The sequence below is a fragment of the Schistocerca americana genome, chromosome 6, assembly GCF_021461395.2.
Source record: "Schistocerca americana isolate TAMUIC-IGC-003095 chromosome 6, iqSchAmer2.1, whole genome shotgun sequence".
NCBI classification, from domain to species: Eukaryota; Metazoa; Arthropoda; class Insecta; order Orthoptera; family Acrididae; genus Schistocerca; species Schistocerca americana.
In genome coordinates, this window is record NC_060124.1 from 633,589,786 (window position 1) to 633,612,521 (window position 22,736).

General features: G+C 39.3%; 1 protein-coding gene across 1 annotated transcript in view; it reads right to left on the reverse strand.

Annotated features, from left to right (window-relative positions):
* LOC124620352 (molybdenum cofactor biosynthesis protein 1-like) overlaps positions 1–22,736 on the reverse strand; it is a 66,390-nt gene that overhangs the window by 43,473 nt on the left and 181 nt on the right. Inside the window, exons 2-4 of the mRNA XM_047147024.1 lie at positions 21,394–21,614; positions 16,945–17,200; positions 2,930–3,154 (exon numbers count right to left, since the gene is read on the reverse strand). Coding sequence (XP_047002980.1) covers positions 2,930–3,154; positions 16,945–17,200; positions 21,394–21,614 — 702 coding nt within the window. The remainder of the gene's footprint in view (positions 1–2,929; positions 3,155–16,944; positions 17,201–21,393; positions 21,615–22,736) is intronic.

Genomic DNA, 22,736 nt, shown 5'->3' on the forward strand with positions numbered 1-22,736 from the left:
CATGAGTTTGCCAGTATTTCATTGTCTGCAACTTCACACACCACATGCTGAACACAATGTTTCTCTTTATTCAAAAATTTATTACCATGAAACCCACATTTCTTAAAAACACTTCATTTTCGAGTCATACTTTTTGAGAGATTTACCAGTCTATTCCTCACTTCTCCTCGGAAAAACGTTAGCACTTCGATATACAAAGCATGTTTATACTATGAAAAGATACGATACTATTTTTGACAGTGCTACCAATGCAAACACATAATTTAACCTTTATAACACAGCAATCCACAGCTTTCTACAGGGTAGTCCATTGATAGTGACCGGGCCAAATATCTCACGAAATAAGCATGAAATGAAAAAACTACAAAGAACGAAATTCGTCTAGCTTGAAGGGAGAAACCAGATGGCGCTATGGTTGGCCTGCTAAATGGCACTGCCATAGGTCAAACTCATATCAACTGCATTTTTTAAAAATAGGAACCCCCATTTTTTATTACATATTCATGTAGTACGTAAAGAAATGTGAATGTTTTAGCTGGAACACTTTTTCACTTTGGGATAGTTTAGGCTGTAATAGTCAAAAATGGTTCAAATGGCTCTGAGCACTATGGGACTTAACTTCTGAGGTCATCAGTCCCCTAGAACTTAGAACTACTTAAACCTAACTAACCTAAGGACATTACACACATCCATGCCCAAGGCAGGATTCGAACCTGCGACCGTAGCGGTCGTGCGTTTCCAGACTGTAGCGCCTAACACCACTCGGCCACTTCGGCCAGCTGCTGTAATAGTCACAAACATATAAGTATGTAGTATCACATAACTTTCCGCCAGTGCGGACGGTATTTGCTTCGTGATACATTACCCGTGTTAAAATGGACCGTTTACCAATTGCGGAAAAGGTCGGTATCGTGTTGATGTATGGCTATTGTGATCAAAATGCCCAAGGGGCGTGTGCTATGTATGCTGCTCGGTATCCTGGACAACATCATTGAAGTGTCGGGACCATTCGCTGATAGTTACATTATTTAAGGAAACAGGAAGTGTCCAGTCACATGTGAAACATCAACCATGACCTGCAACAAATGATGATGCCCTAGTAGGTGTTTCAGCTGCTGGGGCAGCTAATCCACACATCAGTAGCAGACAAATTGCGCGAGAATTGGGAATCTCAAAAACGTCGGTGTTGAGAATGCTACATCAACATTGATTGCACCCGTACCATATTTCAATGCACCAGGAATCGCATGCCAATGACTTTGAATGTCATGTACAGTTCTGCCACTGGGCACAAGAGAAATTATGAGACGATGAAAGATTTTTTGCATGTGTTCTATTTAGCGATGAAGCATCATTCACCAACAGCGGTAACCTAAACCGCCATAATATGCACTATTGGACAACGGAAAATCTACGATGGCAGCGACAAGTGGAACAGCAGCGACCTTGGCAGGTTAATGTATGGTGTGGCATTAAGGGAGGAAGCTTAATTGGCCCCCATTTTATCCATGGCAATCTAAATGGTGCAATGTATGCTGATTTCCTGCGTAATGTTCTACCAATGTTACTACAAGATGTTTCACTGCATGACAGAATGGCGATGTACTTCCAACATGATGGATGTCCGGCACATAGTTTGCGTGCGGTTGAAGCAGTATTGAATAGCACATTTCATGACAGGTGGATTGGTCGTCAAAGCACCATACCATGGCCCGCACGTTCACCGGATCTGACGTCCCCGGATTTCTTTCTGTGGGGAAAGTTGAAGGATATTTGCTATCGTGATCCACCGACAATGCCTGACAACATGCGTCAGTACATTATCAATGCATGTGCGAACATTACGGAAGGCAAACTACTCACTGTTGAGAGGAATGTCATTACACGTATTGCCAAAGGCATTGAGGTTGACAGACATCATTTTGAGCATTTATTGCATTAATGTGGTATTCACAGGTAATCACGCCGTAACAGCATGCGTTCTCAGAAATGATAAGTTCACAAAGGTACATGTATCACATTGGAACAACCGAAATAAAATGTTCAAATGTACCTAGGTTCTGTATTTTAATTTAAAAAACCTACCTGTTACCAACTGTTCGTCTAAAATTATGAGACATATGTTTGTGACTATTACAGTGCCATCTATCACAAACTGAAAAAAGTGGTCCAACTAAAACATTCATATTTCTTTATGTATTACATGAATATGTAATAAAAAATGGGGTTCCTATTTTAAAAAACACAGTTGATATCAGTTTGAGCTATGGCAGCGCCTTATAGCAGGCCAACCATTGCGCCAGCTGGTTTCCCCCTTCGAGCTAGACAAATTTCGTTCTTTGTAGTTTTTTCGTTTGACACTTATTTCGTGAGATATTTGGCCCGGTCACGATCAATGGACTACCCTGTATATAAAAAATTACCGATTTTATTAGGTCTTGAAGTAATGCATGTAAAAATTTTAACATTTTCAACTGGTGTAGATTATATTTTAGAAAATAAAATGAAATACTTCTCACACAAGTTTATAAGTAATATACATATCATTTTATTTGGAAAATGGCAAATTTTATAATCAGATAAAAACCCGAAAAAGTGAAAAAGAATGTTTTCCCCTTCTAACTCCCCTTAAAGTTATGGAAATGTGTAAGCTTTCGGAGCCAGTGGCTTCTTCTTCTGGCAGAAACAATAAGGGGAAGGAAAAGGGAAGAAAGAAAAGGATTGTCAAGGTTTAGGAAATGGGGAGAGTTGCAGAAAAGCTGCAGAGAAACCCAGGCCAGGACAGACTTACTGAATGGGATGAGAAATATGTAACTAAACCAGTCTATCTCTCATACCACCAGCAGATGTGAAGTATTCTTGTGATTGGTAGTAAGTCATAAACATTAAATTATTTTCAATGTATGTTCATACGTAATACTGCACGTACCTTTGAGGTATCATTGGGCCCATTGGGAAGAGGATCAAAATTAGGCCACTGCTTTCTAATTATTTGGAGCATTTCACAAAATGAGACCATCTTCCCATCATTCCATTTGTTGCCGCTGAAAGGCATGTACTCGATAAATCTTACATCAACATTTTTCTCTTTTGTTAACTCCACAAAACTGCACACTTCATCTTCATTAAAACCTCGCATTACAACACAATTTATCTGTGGAAGAAAGTCACCATTAAAAACTTGGTATCAGATAAAGCATGGTTTAAACAGAGTTTGAAAGACTTTTTGATAGATAACTCATCCTACTCAATAGATGAATATCTTAACAGTGGCTGTTAGGCCAGCTTAAATAAGGATGTCTGTTAGATTTCAGTTCTGAGAGCACTTTGCCATAACAGTCAAGATTATGTACTTTTTGTTTGATAAATTTATTAATAGTGCATAACAGTGTTTCAGTCTGACAGCGTATCAATTCTGAAAATATTAGCTGTTCCAGTTTGTATTGTATTCACCTAGTTTGACAATCTCCTGACAAATGATCAGGGTATTCAAATGTTTTATATTTTTTATGTTATACTTTCTGGCATGTTACTCACCCATGAGAATCGTCTCATGTTTTGGGTCTTGGAACAAAAGCTGAATCTAATCTAATCTAACCTACAAAATAATGGTTCTACAAGTCTGTTGTTATATTTGTATACCTCACTGATTCTGTTAAATTAATCTTTTTCTCTCTTTTTAGAGAATGTCAGAATTTATCTTAGCATGCCAAGCTGTTAACCTTCTTAACAATTTATGAAAATTAAACTACATACATCTCCAATCTTTTTCCCCACTCCAACGCACACATCTTTCGCTGAAGGTATTATTTTAACTATTACATGAAATTAAGAAGCTTTCTTGAAACTGTGCTGCCATTTGTGAAACAAAGTTAAAAGTGTTCTCAAGATAAAAGGTCTTCACAAAAGGAGCATTTAGTATCTGTGCAGGTGGTAATACTGACAGCCATCATATAAACAAGCCCAAATGGTAGAACATCCTGCTTTACACATACACGCAATGGCAGAAAAAAGGAAAAGAGCACACCTTTCATTCAAGCATTGAATATATAAACTGATGAGACAAAACACTATGACCTCCTGTTTGATAATGTGTTTGTCCACTGTTGGAACACAATACAGCAGTGATTTTGTGTGGGACAAGTTCAACAAATTTCAGGTATGTTCCCAGCATTATGTGAGGTATGTTCCCAGCATTATGCAGCACCGCATGTCTAAGCACAGGTCATGTAATTCCCATAAATTGCAGATCAGTGGTTTCTGGGTGCAGAACTGGTATCTGATAGCATCGCAGATGTATTCCATCAGATTCAGAAGGGGTGAATTTGATTCTGGCCTCGTGACACTGAAAGTCATATTGTTGAAACATGTCACCTTCATTAGGGACAGGGTGCGGACAGTGCACAATAATGTTCACACAGAACAAAGCTGTTATGGAGCCTTCAGTTACTACCACAGGACCCATAGAAGACCAGGTGAATGTCCTCCATAGCATAATATTGCTCCCACTGGCCTAAGTCTGTAGCAAAGTGCACATTTCAAGCACCAATTCACTCTGTTGACAGTGTATGTGCACAAAACCGTCAAGCAGGTGTAATGCGAAACTCGAATGATTCAAACCAGATGACACATTTCTATTGAATCACTGCCCAATCTCAATGCTCCTGAGCCACAGAAATTGTAATTCAACTGTGTTGTCAACATGGGAACATACAGGGGTTGTCTGCAGCAGAGCCCTATGTTTAACAATGTGCAATGGATGGTGTGCTCTGAAATACTCGTGTTTCCACCAGCACTGTGTAGCTTCCTCAGCTGAATGTCATCTTTTTCAAAGGAACCATCCCAGAATTTGTCTTAAATCATTTAGGGAAATCAAGGAAAACCCAAATTTTGGTGGCCCGATGGGACTCGGGTCCGTTGTCCTCTCGAAGGCAAGTCCACTGTTTGACCACTGTGGTGGCATGACCTAGTCTTAATTAAGCCAGAAAATCTTGGGAAATGCTGACAGATTTAAGATATAACAATTTAAAACAATCCTTTCATGAATTTCACTACAATTTTCTGCTCTTTTGAAAAACAATTTCTTTTGACTGTTTTGATGTTGTTTAGTATGTTTAAATAATGATGGCAGTCTCTATAAAAGGGCAGTTCGGCTTTTAAGTTTAGTTATACTGTTTTAAACTACATCCTTCATCTATTTGTCCACCCAGAAGTGCTATAGGATGTAACTTGAAGACTATGGTGAGGTGGTGGGGGACAGTCATGTGTTGAGGAGGAGGTGCTGCCAGAAATGAAGTGTGTGAGGTGAAGTTATTGACACTGCATACAGGGAGAATAAAAATACTCTATTCCATATTCATTCACAATCTACGTCTGCCCCCATATGGTTTTACTTTTCTCCAATAAGAAAAAAGAAATTGTCAGTAACTGTCTCTATAAGGTCTTAAAAGGAAACAAACAATAGAAAATCTAGGCTGGAATAATGACCATATTATAAAAAAATACATTGCTATTCACTGTACACAGGAAATGTTAGGTCACAGACAAGCACAACAAAAAGACTACTAAACACGTAAGCTTTCGATCAGAAAGTCTTCTTCGTAAGTGGACAAGACACACACACACACACACACACACACACACACACACACACACACACACATATGACTGTTGTTTCTCCCATGATGCGCAGTTGCTCCCAGTCTGGCCCTAGCAGCCAGAGACCGTGGTCATGTATGTGTGATCTGCATTTGCGCGCATGTGTGTGTGTGTGTGTGTGTGTGTGTGTGTGTGTGTGTGTGTGTGTGTGTGTGTGTGCGTGTGTGTGTGGGAAGGGGGGGGGGGGGGGGGAGGTTTGCACCAAAAGCTTACGTGTTTAATGGGTGGTGTATTTTTTTTTTTTTTCCCCCTGCCTGCAACACAACATCTACACTATACAGTGAGTGCCAATCTATCCTTTTCATAATACTGTCGTTACCACCTTGCCAAGAGGCATATTGTGGAGTAATCTGAAGGGCTCTACTAATTTGTACAAGAGGAAGGAGAGCACAATCTCAATGTAAGTTTTTAGAAAACTGGTATGTGCATTACTTCTGCAAACCTTTCAGAAAGGACACAGTATGCACTTCATCCAGCAAGATGAGTAATAAACAATATTAGCAATACTGCATCAAACTTGTTCACTTTCATCTTTGGATTAAACATTTGATTTCAGAGAGTACAGAATTTGACAGAATCAAATTTTGGGGATATGTGGAACTGGGACAACGGCATATTTTTTACCCATTCACAAACTAAGCACTGCTGATTGCTACTTTTATTGTGTCTGCTGCTGCAATGCATATATGAAACTGTAAGTGCAGCATCTATGATGGAATAAAATGTTATACAAATGAAACAAACAGGCACAGTGAAATAGAGTAGTATGGCTCATCATTTCGGTCTCACAGATTAGCAGGTGTTGACTTGAAAGATAATACTTAAGAAGTTGAATCCAAAGGAGAGGATGTACCATATTTACTCAAATGTAAGCCGCATTTTTTCCGGTTTTTGTAATCCAAAAAACCGCCTGCGGCTTAGAATCGAGTGCAAAGCAAGTGGAAGTTCTGAAAAATGTCGGTAGGTGCTGCCACAACTAACTTTTGCCGTCGAATATATGTAGCGCTACACAGGCATGCTTCGTAGGCACAAAGATAAATACTGGCGCCAAAACCTCTGCGTCAGTAAATAAATTAAAAAAAAAAGGTGGAAGACGATTTTCATACATTATCCAACGAAGTAAATATAAATTCCGTATTGTTCATCTTCGAATGTAGCAGAACTTCAATGTATTACGAAAATCCGACTGGCAAGACTGTTTCGGATGTTTGTCAATATGGCCAACTCTACGTTCTGAATTTTTTCCTACCTGTGAGAAGAGATGGTTGCTTATAGGAACCTGATGAAATGTGAATCACATGCAGTATTCTCTTCATCATAAGAGTAATACGAATATAAACATGTTGCCACGTATTCTTTCGTGTTTGCTGCTATCTTATTTAAATCCTGTCTGCCTAATAAACTACGAAACTAGAGTGAGACAACAGCAAATGTGGAAGAATATACGTATCGTGTCATGTTTATATTCATATTATTCTTATGCCTAATAGTGATACAGTCAGAACTGAAGCACGGCAACTGACTAGATTTTTAAATCTAAGATGACTCTAATTTCTGTGCAGAATTTGATGTACTAAAGAAGCGGCCACAAAGATTTTCAAACGGAGATAAATTTTCGCCTAACTCTCGTTCAGAACATGTTCTATCATATGCAGTCTATTATTTGGTTCTTGTTGATCATTATTTAAGAAAGCAGCAGTGTAAGTAACAACAAATAGTCTCTTGCCATTGTTTCGCTAATGAGATGATTTCTCTCTCTTTTTTTTTTTTTTTTTAATTGTAGGCGGTGGTAGCGTGCATAAAAGCAAGCCAATCCGCGAGCGACGACAGGCCGCAAACACGCACTATCAGAATGCGACAAACAATGCATGACACAGTACAGTAATGTATTTTCAGCTTAGAGTGACATAAACGCCTATAACAAGGAAAACGGCACTTATCAGATCAAAGCAAAATAAGCAATTGATTCAAACCAGACGAAGCACGTGAAAAAGGAAGGGTACCAGTATAAATACGGACGGAGGGCCTGACGCATAGCAAAGGCTACCTGGTAAAGCTTAAGTGCTAAGCTTACGACTCGAACCAAACTACTGTAGCTGTATCATCATTCATTCGACCTAAATTGTGTCTCATATTACAATGGACCGACTTTGTTTCGATTTGGAGGTGCGGCCTAAAACTTTTCTCTCCCCTTGAACTTCGAGTCTCAAATTTCAGGTGCGGCTTAGATTCGGGAATTTTTTTTTTTCCTTCCTTTATTTCGAGTCTCATTTTTCAGGTTTGAGTGCAGCTTAGATTTGAGTAAATACGGTAGGTGGTATTTCACCTAATTCTGACTATGAAATAAAACAAAGTACGGCAGGGAGCTCTGACGAATCAAAGAGCAGCGATGAAGATTCTGATGAATAGTAAAGTATGAGTTAAGAAATAAGATGCTACTGAGATCGTAAATCTTTGTTGTGTTGATGAATCTGTTAACAAACATATTCAAAAATGCACTGAAACATTGGCACATGTAGTGTTGGGAGGTGATAAACTGTCATTACGGTTAGAGGAGCTATGTATTTCTTGCTGTTCTACTCCTACATGACACTGTATCTGAAGGTACAGAATGAATCTTCACTGGCTAGAGAAATGGGTAACACAATTTTACAAGTCTCTGCTGTCATGTAATCTCTTCAGGGAAATCATGACTGTACTAAGATTCGGTTTGTGGTTGACAAGGTCAGAGTCATTAAGAAATGCAAGGCAGCTACCATGTCAGTCCTAGAAGAGAGAGACGTAGCAAACTGTCAAAGCATGTACATTCCCGGTCCATATGTTTGTGGTGATGTAATAACCAAGTAATACTGAAGTGTGATCCAAGTCGCACAAATATGGCTTTAATAATAACCTCCGAACAATATGCCTCTAAGGACTCAACAAGACACAGAACACTGATGTGCACATTACAAACTAGAATCACACAGAGAATCAGTCAGCACTGTTCCACACTAATACATGTGCGAGTCACCAGCAGATGGCATGGCAGCGACCGCGCCACATGCTTGGCTCCCAGAGACAGAATCCAGCAGCCAGCCTGCAATGATCAGTGGGTGACCAATTTAAAGACGCATGTACGGCAACACCACTCTCGGTGCACTCACACTGACATGTACTAGTAGCACGATACAGCAGTGATGAGCAGTAGTACCCCTCCTGTCTTGCGCGCCTTTTATCTGGCTCTACAATTTACTTTCCTAGATCCACACAAATGCCTGATCCTCCTAATTCAATTTGCTCTGCAGACTATTTAAAATTCACAAAGAAAAAGGAGCCAAAATTGCACTTTGTGTGCCAGTTACTTTCCAATACATTGCCACCAGCTGATCTTATTTAAGAATACTCAACTTTCGTAGCCATACTTACAGCACATCCTTTGCTTCCTGGCCTAAATCCAAGTTAACTACCAGCCCCCCTGCCCCCCCCCCCACAAACACACGCCCCTGCCCCCCTCCCTCCCCCCCCCCCCCTCTCCCCCCTTCCCAATCAGGTAGTTGTGTGCTGTTATCTCACGTCACACCCTAGTCTATGAGTGCCCAGCTGTCTGTCGCCTGACCCCTCTACCAGCACCCCTAGCTAGCCCACAGATGGCTCCCCACTCTCCCACGAGCCACTAAATGCTGCCCTCCAAACCCCTCCCATCTCTCTCCATCCCTCACATTGCCTCAACCCACCCCATCCTACCCCACTCTAAAGCCCCACCTCACTCCAGAACACTCACCATGGGCCAGTAAAGAGCTGGCAGTTGAGAGACCACAACATAAGGAGACATGCATGCGCATGTGAGTGAGTGTGTGTGTGTGTGTGTGTGTGTGTGTGTGTGTGTGTGTGTGTGTGCACGCACGCGCATGTTTTCCCTACAGCTAGAAAAAGAAAGTGCATTCTGGAAGCTCGCCAAGCAACGTACCTTTTAGCTTGGAAGGTAGAAGACGAGGTACTGGTGGAAGTAAAGCTGTGAGTACGGGTCGTGAGTCATGCATGGATAGCTCAGATGGTAGAGCACTTGCCCACAAAAGGCAAAGGTCCCGAGTTTGACTCTTAGTCCGGCACACACTTTTAATCTGCCACGAAGTTTCATATCAGTGCACACTCCACTGCACAGTGAAAATCTCATTCTACAAACCTATTGTTCGTGTGCCTATCAATGAGACAGTGCTTCTGCCTTTTGGTGAGCCATCTGCTTTATTCCTAAATAATTCGTAATTTTCAACAGAAACTTTCCGTACGTTATTATTGCATCCTACATTACAATATGCAATTTCCACAATATGTGGTCATCTGTGAATATAATGGGGGTAACAACTGTAGGAGACCAAAAACTGACTGCAGTAAGCAAGTTCAAGTTATTGTACGCTGTAGTAGTTACGCAGAGGTGAAGAGGGTCACACAGGATAGGCTAGCATGGGCAACTCCATGAAACCAATCTTCAGATGGAAGATCACAACAATAAAAACATTTGATTCAGCATACACCAGACTCCAAACAGCGTACACAACCTGTATGCTCAGAAACACAGAAAATCATATTGGTTCCATCAGCAGGAAACTTCAACCCGTAATTGTTATGGAACACTGCGGCGACTTTGTTCATTAATAAAACCCAAAACTGGGGAGTAATAAGAGAGTATTGTTGTAACTTCTTATCAACCTGGTTACCAAAATACATATTAAGAAGACTGGTAAAGTGTTATTTTGAAGGGGTCACTCCAAAGCGCCACGAAAGTATTTGAGCAATGTATAAAATTAGAGAATCGGTGCACAATATTGAAAGTCTATCTACATTATCTATATCTGCATGACTAGTCTGTAATTCACAATTAAATGCTGGCAGAGGGTTCAGAGAACCACCCTCAACCTATTTATCTACCATTCCACTCCCCTACAGCATTTGAGGAAAAACAAACACTTCAATATTTCCGTACAAGCTCTGATTTCTCTTATTTCATTACAATGATCATTTCTCCCTATGTAAGAGGGCTCTAACAAAATATTTTCACATTCAGAGGAGAAAGTTGATGATTGAAATTTTAAGAACCTGCTCCAGCAAAATGCTTTTGCTTTAATGACTGCCACCCCAATTCACATGTGATATCTGTGGCATGCACTTTCCTGTTTCCCAATAATACAAAATGAGCTGCCTTTCTTTGAACTTTTAAATGATGTCCTCTGTCAGTCCTATCTGGTAAGGATCCCACACCATGCAGAATACTCCAAAAGAGGACAGACAAGTATAGTTGTAGATAGTCTCTTCAGTAATCCTAATCTTCTAAATGTTTTACTATTAAATCACAGTCTTTTGTTTGCTTTGCCACCGCATTATCTATGTGAGCATTCCAATTTAAGTTATTTGTAAATGTAATTCCTAAGTATTCAGTAGACTTCACAGCCTTTAGATCTGTGTGAATTATCATGTAAACAAAATTTAGTAGATGCCTTTTACTACTCGTGCAGATGACATAAAAATTTTTATTATTTAAGGTCAGTTACCACTTTTTGCATCATATGGATAGGTAGCCTAAATCATTTTGCAGTTCATTTTGATCATCTGATCACTTTACAAGACAGTAAATGATTTGCGAGACTGTAAATGATAGCATCATCTAAGAGGACTGCTCAGATTCTCTCTTAAATTGTTAATGTAGATCGGCAACAGCAGGTGGTCTATAACACTTCCTTGAGGAATGTCAGATATCACTTCTTTTTTACTTGATGATTTTCCATCAATTACTATGAACTGTGACCTTTCTGACAGGAAACCACACATCCAGTTGTACAACTCAGACAATACTCCATAGGCACACAATATGATTAGAAAATGCTTGTGAGGAACTGTTTCAAAAAGTCTTCTGGAAATCTACAAATATGGAATCAATTTGAGATCCCCAGTCGACAGCACTTATTACTTTGTGTGACTAAAGAGCTAGCTGTGTTTTAAAAGGTCGATATTTCTGAATCTATCTTAGCTATTTATCAATGAATCATTACCTTTGAGATAATTCAAAATATTCAAACACAATATATGTTCCAAAATCCTAATGCAAATCAACATTAGTGATATGAGTCTGTTATTTAGTAGATTACTCCTCTTTTCTTTCTTGAGCATTGGTGTGACCTGAGCAACTTTTCAGTCTCTAGGTATGGATCTTTATCAAATGAGCGGCTATATATGATTTCTAATGGAGCTATTGTATCAACATTCTCTGAAAGAAACATAAATTGTTTATGACACTGAGGAGAGCTACTACTAAGTTACTCACAGTTGCAGTTGTTCTTGATTTGAATACTGCAATATTTACTTTGTTGTCTTTGGTGAAGAAATTTCAGAAATCCGTGTTTAGTAACTCTGCTTTAGTAGCACTGTCATCAGTAACATTACCACAGCTATTGCGCAGTGAAGGTATTGGTTGTGTCTTGCCATTGGTGTACTATACATTCAACCAGAAACTCTTTGGATTTTCTTCCAGATTTCAAAACGAAGTTTCACTATGGGAATTATTAAACACATCTTCCACTGAAACCCACCCTAAGTTTCGAGCTTCAGTAAAACATCGCTAATCTTGGAGATTTTGCATTCTTTTAAATTTTGACATGCTTTTTTTCATTGCTTCTGCAGCTGAGTTTTGACATATTTTGTGCACCACCCTTTTAATTTATTTGGTATCCATTCAATTTATTTGGTATATATCTCTTAATTGATGTCGATACTATTTCTCTGAATTTAAACCATCTCTGGTCTACACTTACATAGTCAGACTTGAAGGAGTAGAGACTTAGTAGAGACCGTCACCTTGGAAGGCATCAAGTTAATTTTTATCTGCTTTCTCATTAAATGCCCTATTGTGTACAGCTGAAAATTAATAGAGATAAGGCAAACAGAATGTGCAAAGTAAGTGGAAATTACTCGTCTCTTCCCCGATTACAGTGCAATAGAAGATACTACAAGATGTTGACAGATTGCCGTATCTCGGTAGCTTTATATGTAATAATGAGGTCACAGATGCAGAAATCACCAGCAGAACTGGAAAATCAGTCCATATGGCAATTAGGTCTGTAATATGTCAACAAAGCTTTGAGTGTACTCCTTTATTGTTTATATTTGTGAGACTTGGAAAATGTCAGTAAAATCAGCACACAGTCTCCATATTTTTCACCAACAATGCTAGAGATGAATTCTGAAGATGTTAACCCAACCAAGTTACAAATGATGTAGTGCTGAGAATACGAGGTCTACACAGCCTGCACAAAATTATTGTTGAAAGAAGACTGAAGATTGCAGGTTATGTTCTACACATGTAAGGTGGAAGAATCCCAAAATCAACACTGTTGTGGAAATCAATGGACAGATACAGATGTACAGGAAGACCTTTTAACACCTGGAACTTTTGCAATGAATCTTCAATGCATGGACACAAACTTGGAGGAAGGTGAGAACTTGGCAGCTGATCGAGTGAACTAGTGGAAACCAGTTCCTTGTATGGTACACAGCAAATCTGAGTAAGTTAGTAAGTAAGTAAGTAAAGTAAGTACAACTGGGGATTTTGCAAAACTGTTGGATGATCGATATTATTGTCTAGATTTGACACTGTTGGACTTCTACCTTTTCCTTGATGTGTATTCTTCAAATTGTGAGTTTTATGAGAAAGCTGATAGGTACTTACCAATCAACCTTCCCTCACACGAACTGACATTGTCTCTTTATAAATTCTACTGTGCTAACAATTATCTACTGAGAATCCTCGACTAGGTCTCCACAGCTCAAATGAGCCAGTTTCTTTTAAATTTCTGTCTTTGGCTATAATTGTCTTCCAAGTATGGTGACACAACATCCTGTCATGAAACTTTTGCCTTTACATTTGTTTACTTTTCTGGACACTGCCTTTTTCTGCACCATGCACCAAATACACTATGTGAGTAACGCCCAAGCTCCAACAACCAATCGTGAACTGTAAACAGTTGTACACTCTACCAGGGCACATAACAAACAATTAACATTTGTGTTTTAGTGTTCTAAGCTGTGAGGTCATCAGCGGACAAATAATTTAGTACCTATTCCTAGGCAGCCGGAGTGGCCGTGCGGTTCTAGGCGCTACAGTCTGGAACCGAGTGACCGCTACGTTCGCAGGTTCGAATCCTGCCTCGGGCATGGATGTGTGTGATGTCCTTAGGTTAGTTAGGTTTAATTAGTTCTAAGTTCTAGGCGACTGATGACCTCAGAAGTTAAGTTGCATAGTGCTCAGAGCCATTTGAACCTATTCCTGACGTGCAGTTGTTTGGAACAACGACTGACATGATCCAAAATATTACTTTCTTTTATTATAGCTTCACTTTTATTTTGTCTAATGATTACTAATTTCAGTATCAAATTCCATCATCAAGCCACTATATGATCAGAAAGCATAGTGTATCATTAAAATATTGTTTAATAAACAGATTACCATTATATCATCATTCCTTAAAGTAATGTCCAAACTGGAAGGACAGATGATTAATTTTGAGTATATACAAAAGTCAGAGTACTGAACCGGATATGAAAGAAGGAAAACCAGAAGGGCAGTGAGAGACGGGTGCCTTCTATCACCTTACTTCCTTAATATGTTCATCAAGGAAGTAATAACAACAACAAAGAAAAGATGACAAGAATCAAAAGGTAATTTCTGGAATACTCCAAGGAAATGTGATAGGGCCATTACATTTACAATGTATATAAATGATCCAGTAGAAAGTGTCAGAGGCTCCTTAATATTGTTCACAGGTATTACACTTGTCCATAAGAAAGTGTCAACAACAGAAGACAGTATCAATTTGCACAATGACCTGCAAAGGATTGGTGAATGATGCAGGCTCTGGCAGTTGACCCTGCACATAAATAAATGTAACATATCACACACACACACACACACACACACACACACACACACACACACACACACACAGGAAAAGAAATCCAATACTGTACAACTACACTATTAATGACAAATTGCTGGAAACAGAATCTACCATAAAATATCTAGAAGTAACTATTCAGAGCAACCTTAAAGTGGAATGATCACACAAAACAGCAATAGAAAAGCAGATGCCAGACTAACATCCACAGGAAGAATCTTAAGTGAATGTAAATTACCCCTGTGTCCTTACCCAGTACGACTGACAGAAGAGAGAAAGAAGATCCAATGAAGTGCGGAGTGTTTTGTCACAGGATCATTTAGTCACTGTGAGATCATTACAGAGATGCTCAGCAACTCCAGTGGTAGATGCCATAAGAGAGCAGTTGTGCATCACGGAAAGATTTACTACCCATGTTTCGAGAGAGTAGTTTCCGAGAAGAGTCTGACAACATAATAGTTTCTCTCATGTACAATTCACGAAATGATCACGAGAAGAAAATTTGAGAAGTTAGAGATAATACAGAAGCGTACTGACAGTCATTCTTCCCAAACACTGTTCACAAGTGGAACAAGGCAGAGGGGGTCAGTTGGTGGCATGAGACGTACCCCCTGTCACACACAGTTAGGTGGTTTTTGGAGCATGATGTCGATATGGAGACTTAATTGCATGCATATACACTGCAGATTGACGACATCACAATAGTAAATCAGAGTAGGAACTAAATAAAATGTTTCAGGCCTTAAATCAAGAAATGGTAAAACTAAAGCTAAAAATGAATACAAAGAAGACAAAAGTTATGGCTACAGACAAGAAAGGAGGTGGAGGCAGGACTGACGCAAGAACAGGCAATGAGCAACTCAAGAAAGGAACTGAAATTCACTATCTCAGTAGCATTTTGCAAGAAAACAATCAATATTTCAAGGCATTCAAGAAAAGAATAGCACAGGTGAAGAGTTCCTTCCAAAATAAGAAGAAGCTGCAACTGAATAAACATATCAGCTCCCACATTAAGAAAATATTTGTAAAGACCTTTGTGTGGAGTGTTCTGACACACAGATGCAAAATCTGTACATTAGAAAAGCCAAAGGAAGCTCACCTCAAACCTGCTGAAATGTGGTTATGGAGGAGAAGTACAAGAACTAGCTGCATTGACAGAAAAATTAAAGGAAATAGGAGAGAAGAAGGAACCACTGAAAGTTATAGGCCAGAGCAAAGCAAAATACACTGGACACTTAACTGGAGATGATAATCTTTTAAAAAACATTTCTGAAGGCAAGATCATAGGTAAGAAAACAAGGGGATGACTGAGAACATCCTACTTAAACAATATGATCAATGAATGGGATTTTCTTCACACATGGAGATGAAAACAACTGCTGAAGAGAGGAAGCTGTGGCTGCAGAGACAAGGTTTAACCTTTTGGAAGAGTAAGGACCAACTAATACAAAATATGATTCTGCATGGCAGCTACATACGGAATAAATGACAACTTCTTGTGTGCATTCATCAAGTCACTTACCCCAGTAGGTGTCTTATCTACTAAAAGTAAAGGTCACTGTTGTGCTTTCAATAGGTGTGAACTGCACCCTGAAAATGGTATGTCTAGTTTGCAGTTGTACAGAAGCTTTTTATTTTGCAAAATGGTTCAAATGGCTCTAAGCACTATGGGACTTAACATCTGAGGTCATCAGTCCCCCAGACATAGAAGTACTTAAACCTAACTAACCTAAGGACATCCCTGCCTGAGGCAGGATTCGAACCTGCGACCGTAGCAGCAGCAGCATGGTTCTGGACTGAAGTGCCTAGAACCGCTCGGCCACAGTGGTCAACTTTTATTTTGCAAAGAAATTTTTGATAATAAGATGAACTGATGCTGGTACTCGCTACTGAAACCAGTAGTACTTAGACACAACAAAAGTGTGACTACAGAATTAAGAATAATTTTTCCAAACAATTGAGTATTTTTTTCAAAACAACACCACAATAGAGGAAACTTATTTTAAACTAAAGACACAAAAGAAAAAAAGAGAAACTGTAAAGATCTTGAGTCTCATAAGACTCTCTTGGGAGGAAAATATAAGATATTTAATTGGTAAACTTGCAAGGCATACTTTTTTATGTTGTATAAACTACGAAACTGTTAGCATCTTCAGCTAAAATTTACTTCTTCTGTCTTAATATACCTTCCTTCACTTTCAGCTGCAGTGTGGAGACAGGGGTGAGGGTGGGAGCGGGGATGGAGTCGAGGGTGAGGGCGTACTGCTTTAAAATGGTGATTCTTGTATTGATATTCTTAACAACAGATTTATATCTCTTGCTTATGAAAGCCTGCATGCGATGACAACTGCACTAGTAATACCTTCACAGGGTCGTATTCAAGTTGCAAGGCTAGATCTATGCCAGCCATGGCATGCTCCCAGCCTTTCCTCCTCGTGATCTGGTTGTAGCATTGGGACTGCAGGGTGTCTAAGCAGATGTTCAGACCGTCAAGCCCTGCCCTCTGCAAGGCAACCAGCTGTCTTGTCAATATGAGGCCATCGGTTGTCATTAAGACACTTTCGAGATCTTTTATTTTCTTCAGGGCACCTGTGAAACAGCAAATTATTCTAAACAAACTGAAACAAATAATTTGTAACATTTCTGCTGCATATGAAACAAAACTCCAGTTGATAAATTGAAAATACAAATTCCTTAAAAGTTAACTGTACATTTGCCCTAATACAAAGAGATAAGAAGGGTTAATAAACTGAATTGAAGAATGCAAGTTAAGATAGCAATGAAAAAATAATTAGAGGCATAAGATCACCTACTGCAACAGAGAAATGGGAATCAATATGAACCATTACCACTACTGTCAACTGATTCCATGTCTCCATGCACACTGTATAAACCACTGTGGGTTTGTCCGACAAAGTACATTGTTGTACCACACATTATGGTTTTTCCCCATTCAGTGCTCATGTGGAGTGTGGGAAGAATGATTCTTTAAATGGTTCTGTGCATGCTGTAATTAATCTTGCCTTCATGGTCCCTATAGGAGTGATACATATGTGGTTATTGTATAATCCCTAAATACCTCGCTTAATACATGTTCCTGAAATTTCATAAGTTGGGTTTTGTCATATATTTGGCGTCTATCTTCACTTGTCTGGCATTTCCAATTTTTAGTAGCTTCTTGATGCTCTCCCATGCATCAAATAAATCTATGATCAATCATGCTACACTATTTTGTATACATTCAATGTCTGCCATTAGCCTTATTTGTTATGGGTCATACTTAAGCAATATTCTAGAATGGGCCACACAAGTATTTTGTAAGCAATGTCCTCTATCGACTGATTGCATTTTCCAGTATCTTACCAACGAATTGAAGTCTGCATTCTGCTTTGCCTACAAGTGAGTCTATGTCACCATTTCATTTCATCCAGATATTTGTATGAGTTGACCAATTAAAACTGTGATTATTTGATAATGTAGTCATACAATACTGTCTTTTATTTGTTTTGTGATGTGCTCCAATTTACATTTCTGAAAACTTAAACTCAGTTGCCCATCTTTGGACCAATTTGAAATGTTATGATCTGACTCAAATTTGTACAGATCTTTTTCAGGCAATAATTCATTATAGACAACTCTATTATCCAGGAAAAGTATGAGGTTCCTTATAATATCGTCTTCCAGAACATTAAGGTACAACATTAATGTAATGGTATAAATTACTATAACTGTATAAATAAGTTTATAAGTGTGTAAAATACATTGAACTATTTGTTACAACAAAACATTGTACTGGTATACTCAGCAAGATGTTAAATCAGCAGATAGCTATATTTTATGTTCAACATTTTGTGTACAGCATATATGCTGGAAAGGATTTATACCCAAATTAAATAAATCTGAAGAAATGGTAGTGTGTCTCTGGAAAAAAAATCCATAAAAACACATACAGTCCAATTTGCTATTATGTCACTGTTACTGAAATATAATACAAAGTAACTGAATTCGATGAACATTCTCAGAGTGCAATATGCCTCAGAGTGAAATGCACAGTAATGTCAACATTATTTTTCAAGGCTATGTTGTGAAAATGGATGACAGCAAACCGCACATTTTGTTCTCAATCTGAGGAAGCATTATGCACTGTAAAACACTGTACTGCTGTTCTACATAAAAGCTGTCTCATTGCCAACATCTTTCCCCTGCTGGCTGTTCTACACTTCTCATCACTGATTCAACACGTTGTAAGATATTTTATGCTGTATGACACCACAGTCCAATCTGGTAAGGATAGCATAAAAATAATATATGAATTTCAGTATTGAAACTGGAACAGCAGAACAGCTCTCATCACACTGGATATCAAATCGAGGTTGGATTACAGCCATGGGTACATTAATTCATGCTACTCAACTGTATGTCATATGTCGGAGTTCATCAACTGTAGTGGTTGGCGACTGGTGGCTGGCGACTGGTGGCATACCCATCTCTTGGCATCCTGTGTACAGACGTTCTCCACAGGTGACAGATTTGAAGAAAATGCTGGATATGGCAACAGTGGAACACTCTCTGTATCGAGGTAGCTCAGTACAGCTCAGGTGATGTGTAGTCTTGCATTATCTTGTTAAAAGATAACATCATGGAGCCCTTGAAAATAGGGCACAGCGATAGGCCTTAACAAAACACAAATGCAATGGCTGCTGTCCAAATTACTGGCTATGTGAACCAGAGGTTGTGATATGTATCCAGTTGCACCCCATACCATCACATCACATGCTGGACCCGCATGGGAATGACAGGTACAATCTGGCCAGGTCTGTTGGCATCAGAGCCTCCACACACAAGTACATCAATTGTGACGATGTTACAGAACCGAGACTCATCTGATACGATGACACAGTGCCATTCCTGTGTCTGGCATTGTTGTTAGTTGCACCGCTGTCAGTTCACCTCTCTCTAGAGCTGCATTAAGGGCTTGACAGTCTGTGCTGCTCCAGATGCCATCACATTGTCTGTGTGGATACTTGTCTCACTGTATACAAGCCCACTTCCTGACTAAATGTACACAACTTCACTGCAGGATCACGTACGCATGAGCAAACACTTGTCTGCCCTCTCAGGTGCTAGTTGGGTGGCACTACTGAGGCCCTGCAAGGCATTTAGCATGGCCCTCCTGAACCTACCTATTCTATGTTCGCACAAAATGAGATGCTGAGCAATGCAAGCAGCAATGTATTGAAACAATAAACCAGAGCCTCAGCAGACCATGAGCCTGCCACTGCCAAATCTGGAATGCTGATAAACATTTCTCCTTCTTCCATTACGCTTAACACGGTCTTCGTGTAAACAATCAACACCGAAATAGAATTTCTGAATGAGAAACCTGCTCCATAAGCTTATCTTGCATACAGAATATGCATGGGAGTGCTGAAAAGTAATGCCTCTGAATTTTTTATTCTGTTCTCAATATCGGTCGAGGTATGACACGTCACACATATTACTTGGTCAGCTTTCCCACTTCACTGACTCGTGGCACACCCCCCTCCCGCAAACAGATGGAGTCGCAATAGGCAGCCCACTCTGACCAGAGATTGTGAATATATTTATGGTGCACTTCGAGGAAGAGGCCCTGATGTCATCCAAATGGAAATCCTTCTTCTTCTTCTTCTTCTTCTTCTTCTTCTTCTTCTTCTTCTTCTGTTATGTGGATAACACACTTGTCATCTGGCCTCATGGAAGAGACAAACTTCTTGACTTCTTTGTACATCTGAACTCCACACGCCACAAAATCAAATTCACTATGGAGACCAAAGAAGAAGGAAGACTACCATTCCTGCACATCATAGTCAGGAGAATAACGGACAGCACCCTGCGCCATAGCGTGTATCTGACTCTACAAAACACATAAACTCAGTTCTCCCTATGGCACTGTGAATAATTTCAATAACAAAAAGTGTGATGAATGTTGCAGCGTACATTTAATTTCCACTTAGGCTTTGCATTCAAGATCAGTCTTACCTGAGAGTGCAACATTACATCTTTGGTTAATTTAATTATATGTTCATTAGATTTTGGTTATAAGGCACGTTTTGCTGCCTAATGTTTCATCTCCAAATGCTGGAAACAATCCATGGAGGAAGAGGAGTATGTAAGACATTGGTGGACCAGGTTGGAAGAATCTGTGAATTTCAATACTCTGTAGAAGAGCTCAATCATTTGAAAATAACTTTCAGACCTTGTGGCTATTCTAACAGATATACATAAGGCACTACATTCTAAAATATTTGCATCTTTCACTGAAAAACAAGCAACTAGAGGAAAAGTTATCTTGCCATTTGTAAAAACAGTCGCAGATCGCGACCTCCGAGTGCTATGAAGAGAAGGTATTGACGCAGTGCTTAAACCAAACTGAAGACCACAACAGCAGCCATACTCAAGTAAATTGGTATGCAGTAGTTTCAGTGAATTTGACAATGATGTGGCTGCTTTCATGGTGGCCCAGTCATGTTGTGGGTATAGGGAATGCCAGTGACAGGGCTGGAATTGTAGGTGACAGATTGATTTTTGGCAAAGCCTTGTATCAATACCTCCTTAATTATTGAGCTGAAAAACTGTAAAAAACATTCATACAGTAAAATCACACAAAAAAATTTCCTATTTCTGCCGGTATTGTGCCTTCTGTTTCCTTTTCATTACAAAAACATATTGATTCAAATTTATAAAGTCACAACTATGTCGCTGTGATTTGTGTAACACACATTCTGGAACATGTTCCAGGAATGTCAAAAAACAGACAGCTTTAAATACTTACTCTAGCTCATTTTTCAAGACTTGCATGCCAACAACAACACCATCTATCCAATCTGTTTTTATTTCCCTTTCATGTAAAGATTTCTCCACAAAGGATATCATCTGCCATGTAGGCAGTGCAAGAGGAAATTCCACACTCACATTTGGGTAATCAAGTAGAGTCTGTGTCTTGTCAGAACCAAGTACAATCAACCCAATTTCATCTTTCCCACTGGTAAATATCTGGAAACATATTAAATGGTAAAAATAAGTTTTGTTTATAACAAGTTGTATACCAATAAAAACATCACACACAGATACTCTTTATAAAATTATTTAATTGGATAGATAAAAAATCTACTCGCCAAGCAGTGGCAGAACACACACATAAAAGACTGTTGTGATAGGCAAGCGTTTGGAGCCAGTGACTCCTTCTTCAGGCTAAAGGGTTGCAGGGGAAGCAAGAAGGGTGAAGGAAAAGGACTGGAGAGGTCTAAGAAAAGGGGTAGATTTTGGGAAAGTTACCCAGAACCGTGGGTCATGGGTGACTTACCGTACAGGATGAGAAGGAAAGACTAATTGTTGGGGACTGCATCGGGCAATATTCGGAAACCTGAGAGCATAAAGGTGGAAGACAGGGTAATATGCAAGACAGAGATTACTACTAAAACTGTACATGAGTTAATAAGAGTGAGAAGCTAAGCGTATTGTATACAACAGCTGCGGGACGGGGTAGTGAAAATAGATGGGAAAGACAATGAAAGATGTAGAAAGCTAAAACAGAGTGAAGCAAAGAGTAATTACAGTGAAGAAAGGCTGAGACAGCAGAAATTAACGTAAATTAAGGCGAGGTGGGTGGTGAGGACACGTTGTAGTGCTAGTTCCCACCTCCGGAGTTCTGAGAAACTGGTGTCTGGCGGAAGAATCCAGGTGGCATGTGTGGTGAAACAAGTGTCGAGGTCACGTATGCCATGTTGTAGAGCATGCCCTGCAACAGGATATTGTGAGTTTCCAGTATATACACTATGCCTATGCCCATTTATCATAACTAATAATTTGGTGGTAGTCATGCAGATGTAGAAAGCTGAACAGTGTTTACATAATAGCTGGTATATGACATGTGTCGTTTCTATTTTTCGCCTGATCCGCAGTTCTGGGTGACTTTCCCAAAATCTACACCTTTTGCTGGAACTCTCCAGGCCTTTTCCTTTACCCTTCTTTCTTCCCCTTCAATGCTTCTGTCTGGAGGAGCCACTGGCTCCGAAAGCTTGCCAATCACAACAGTCTTTTATGTGTATGTTCTGCTGCCACTTGGTGAGTAGATTTATTATCTATTCAATTAAATAATTTTATCAATAATTTATT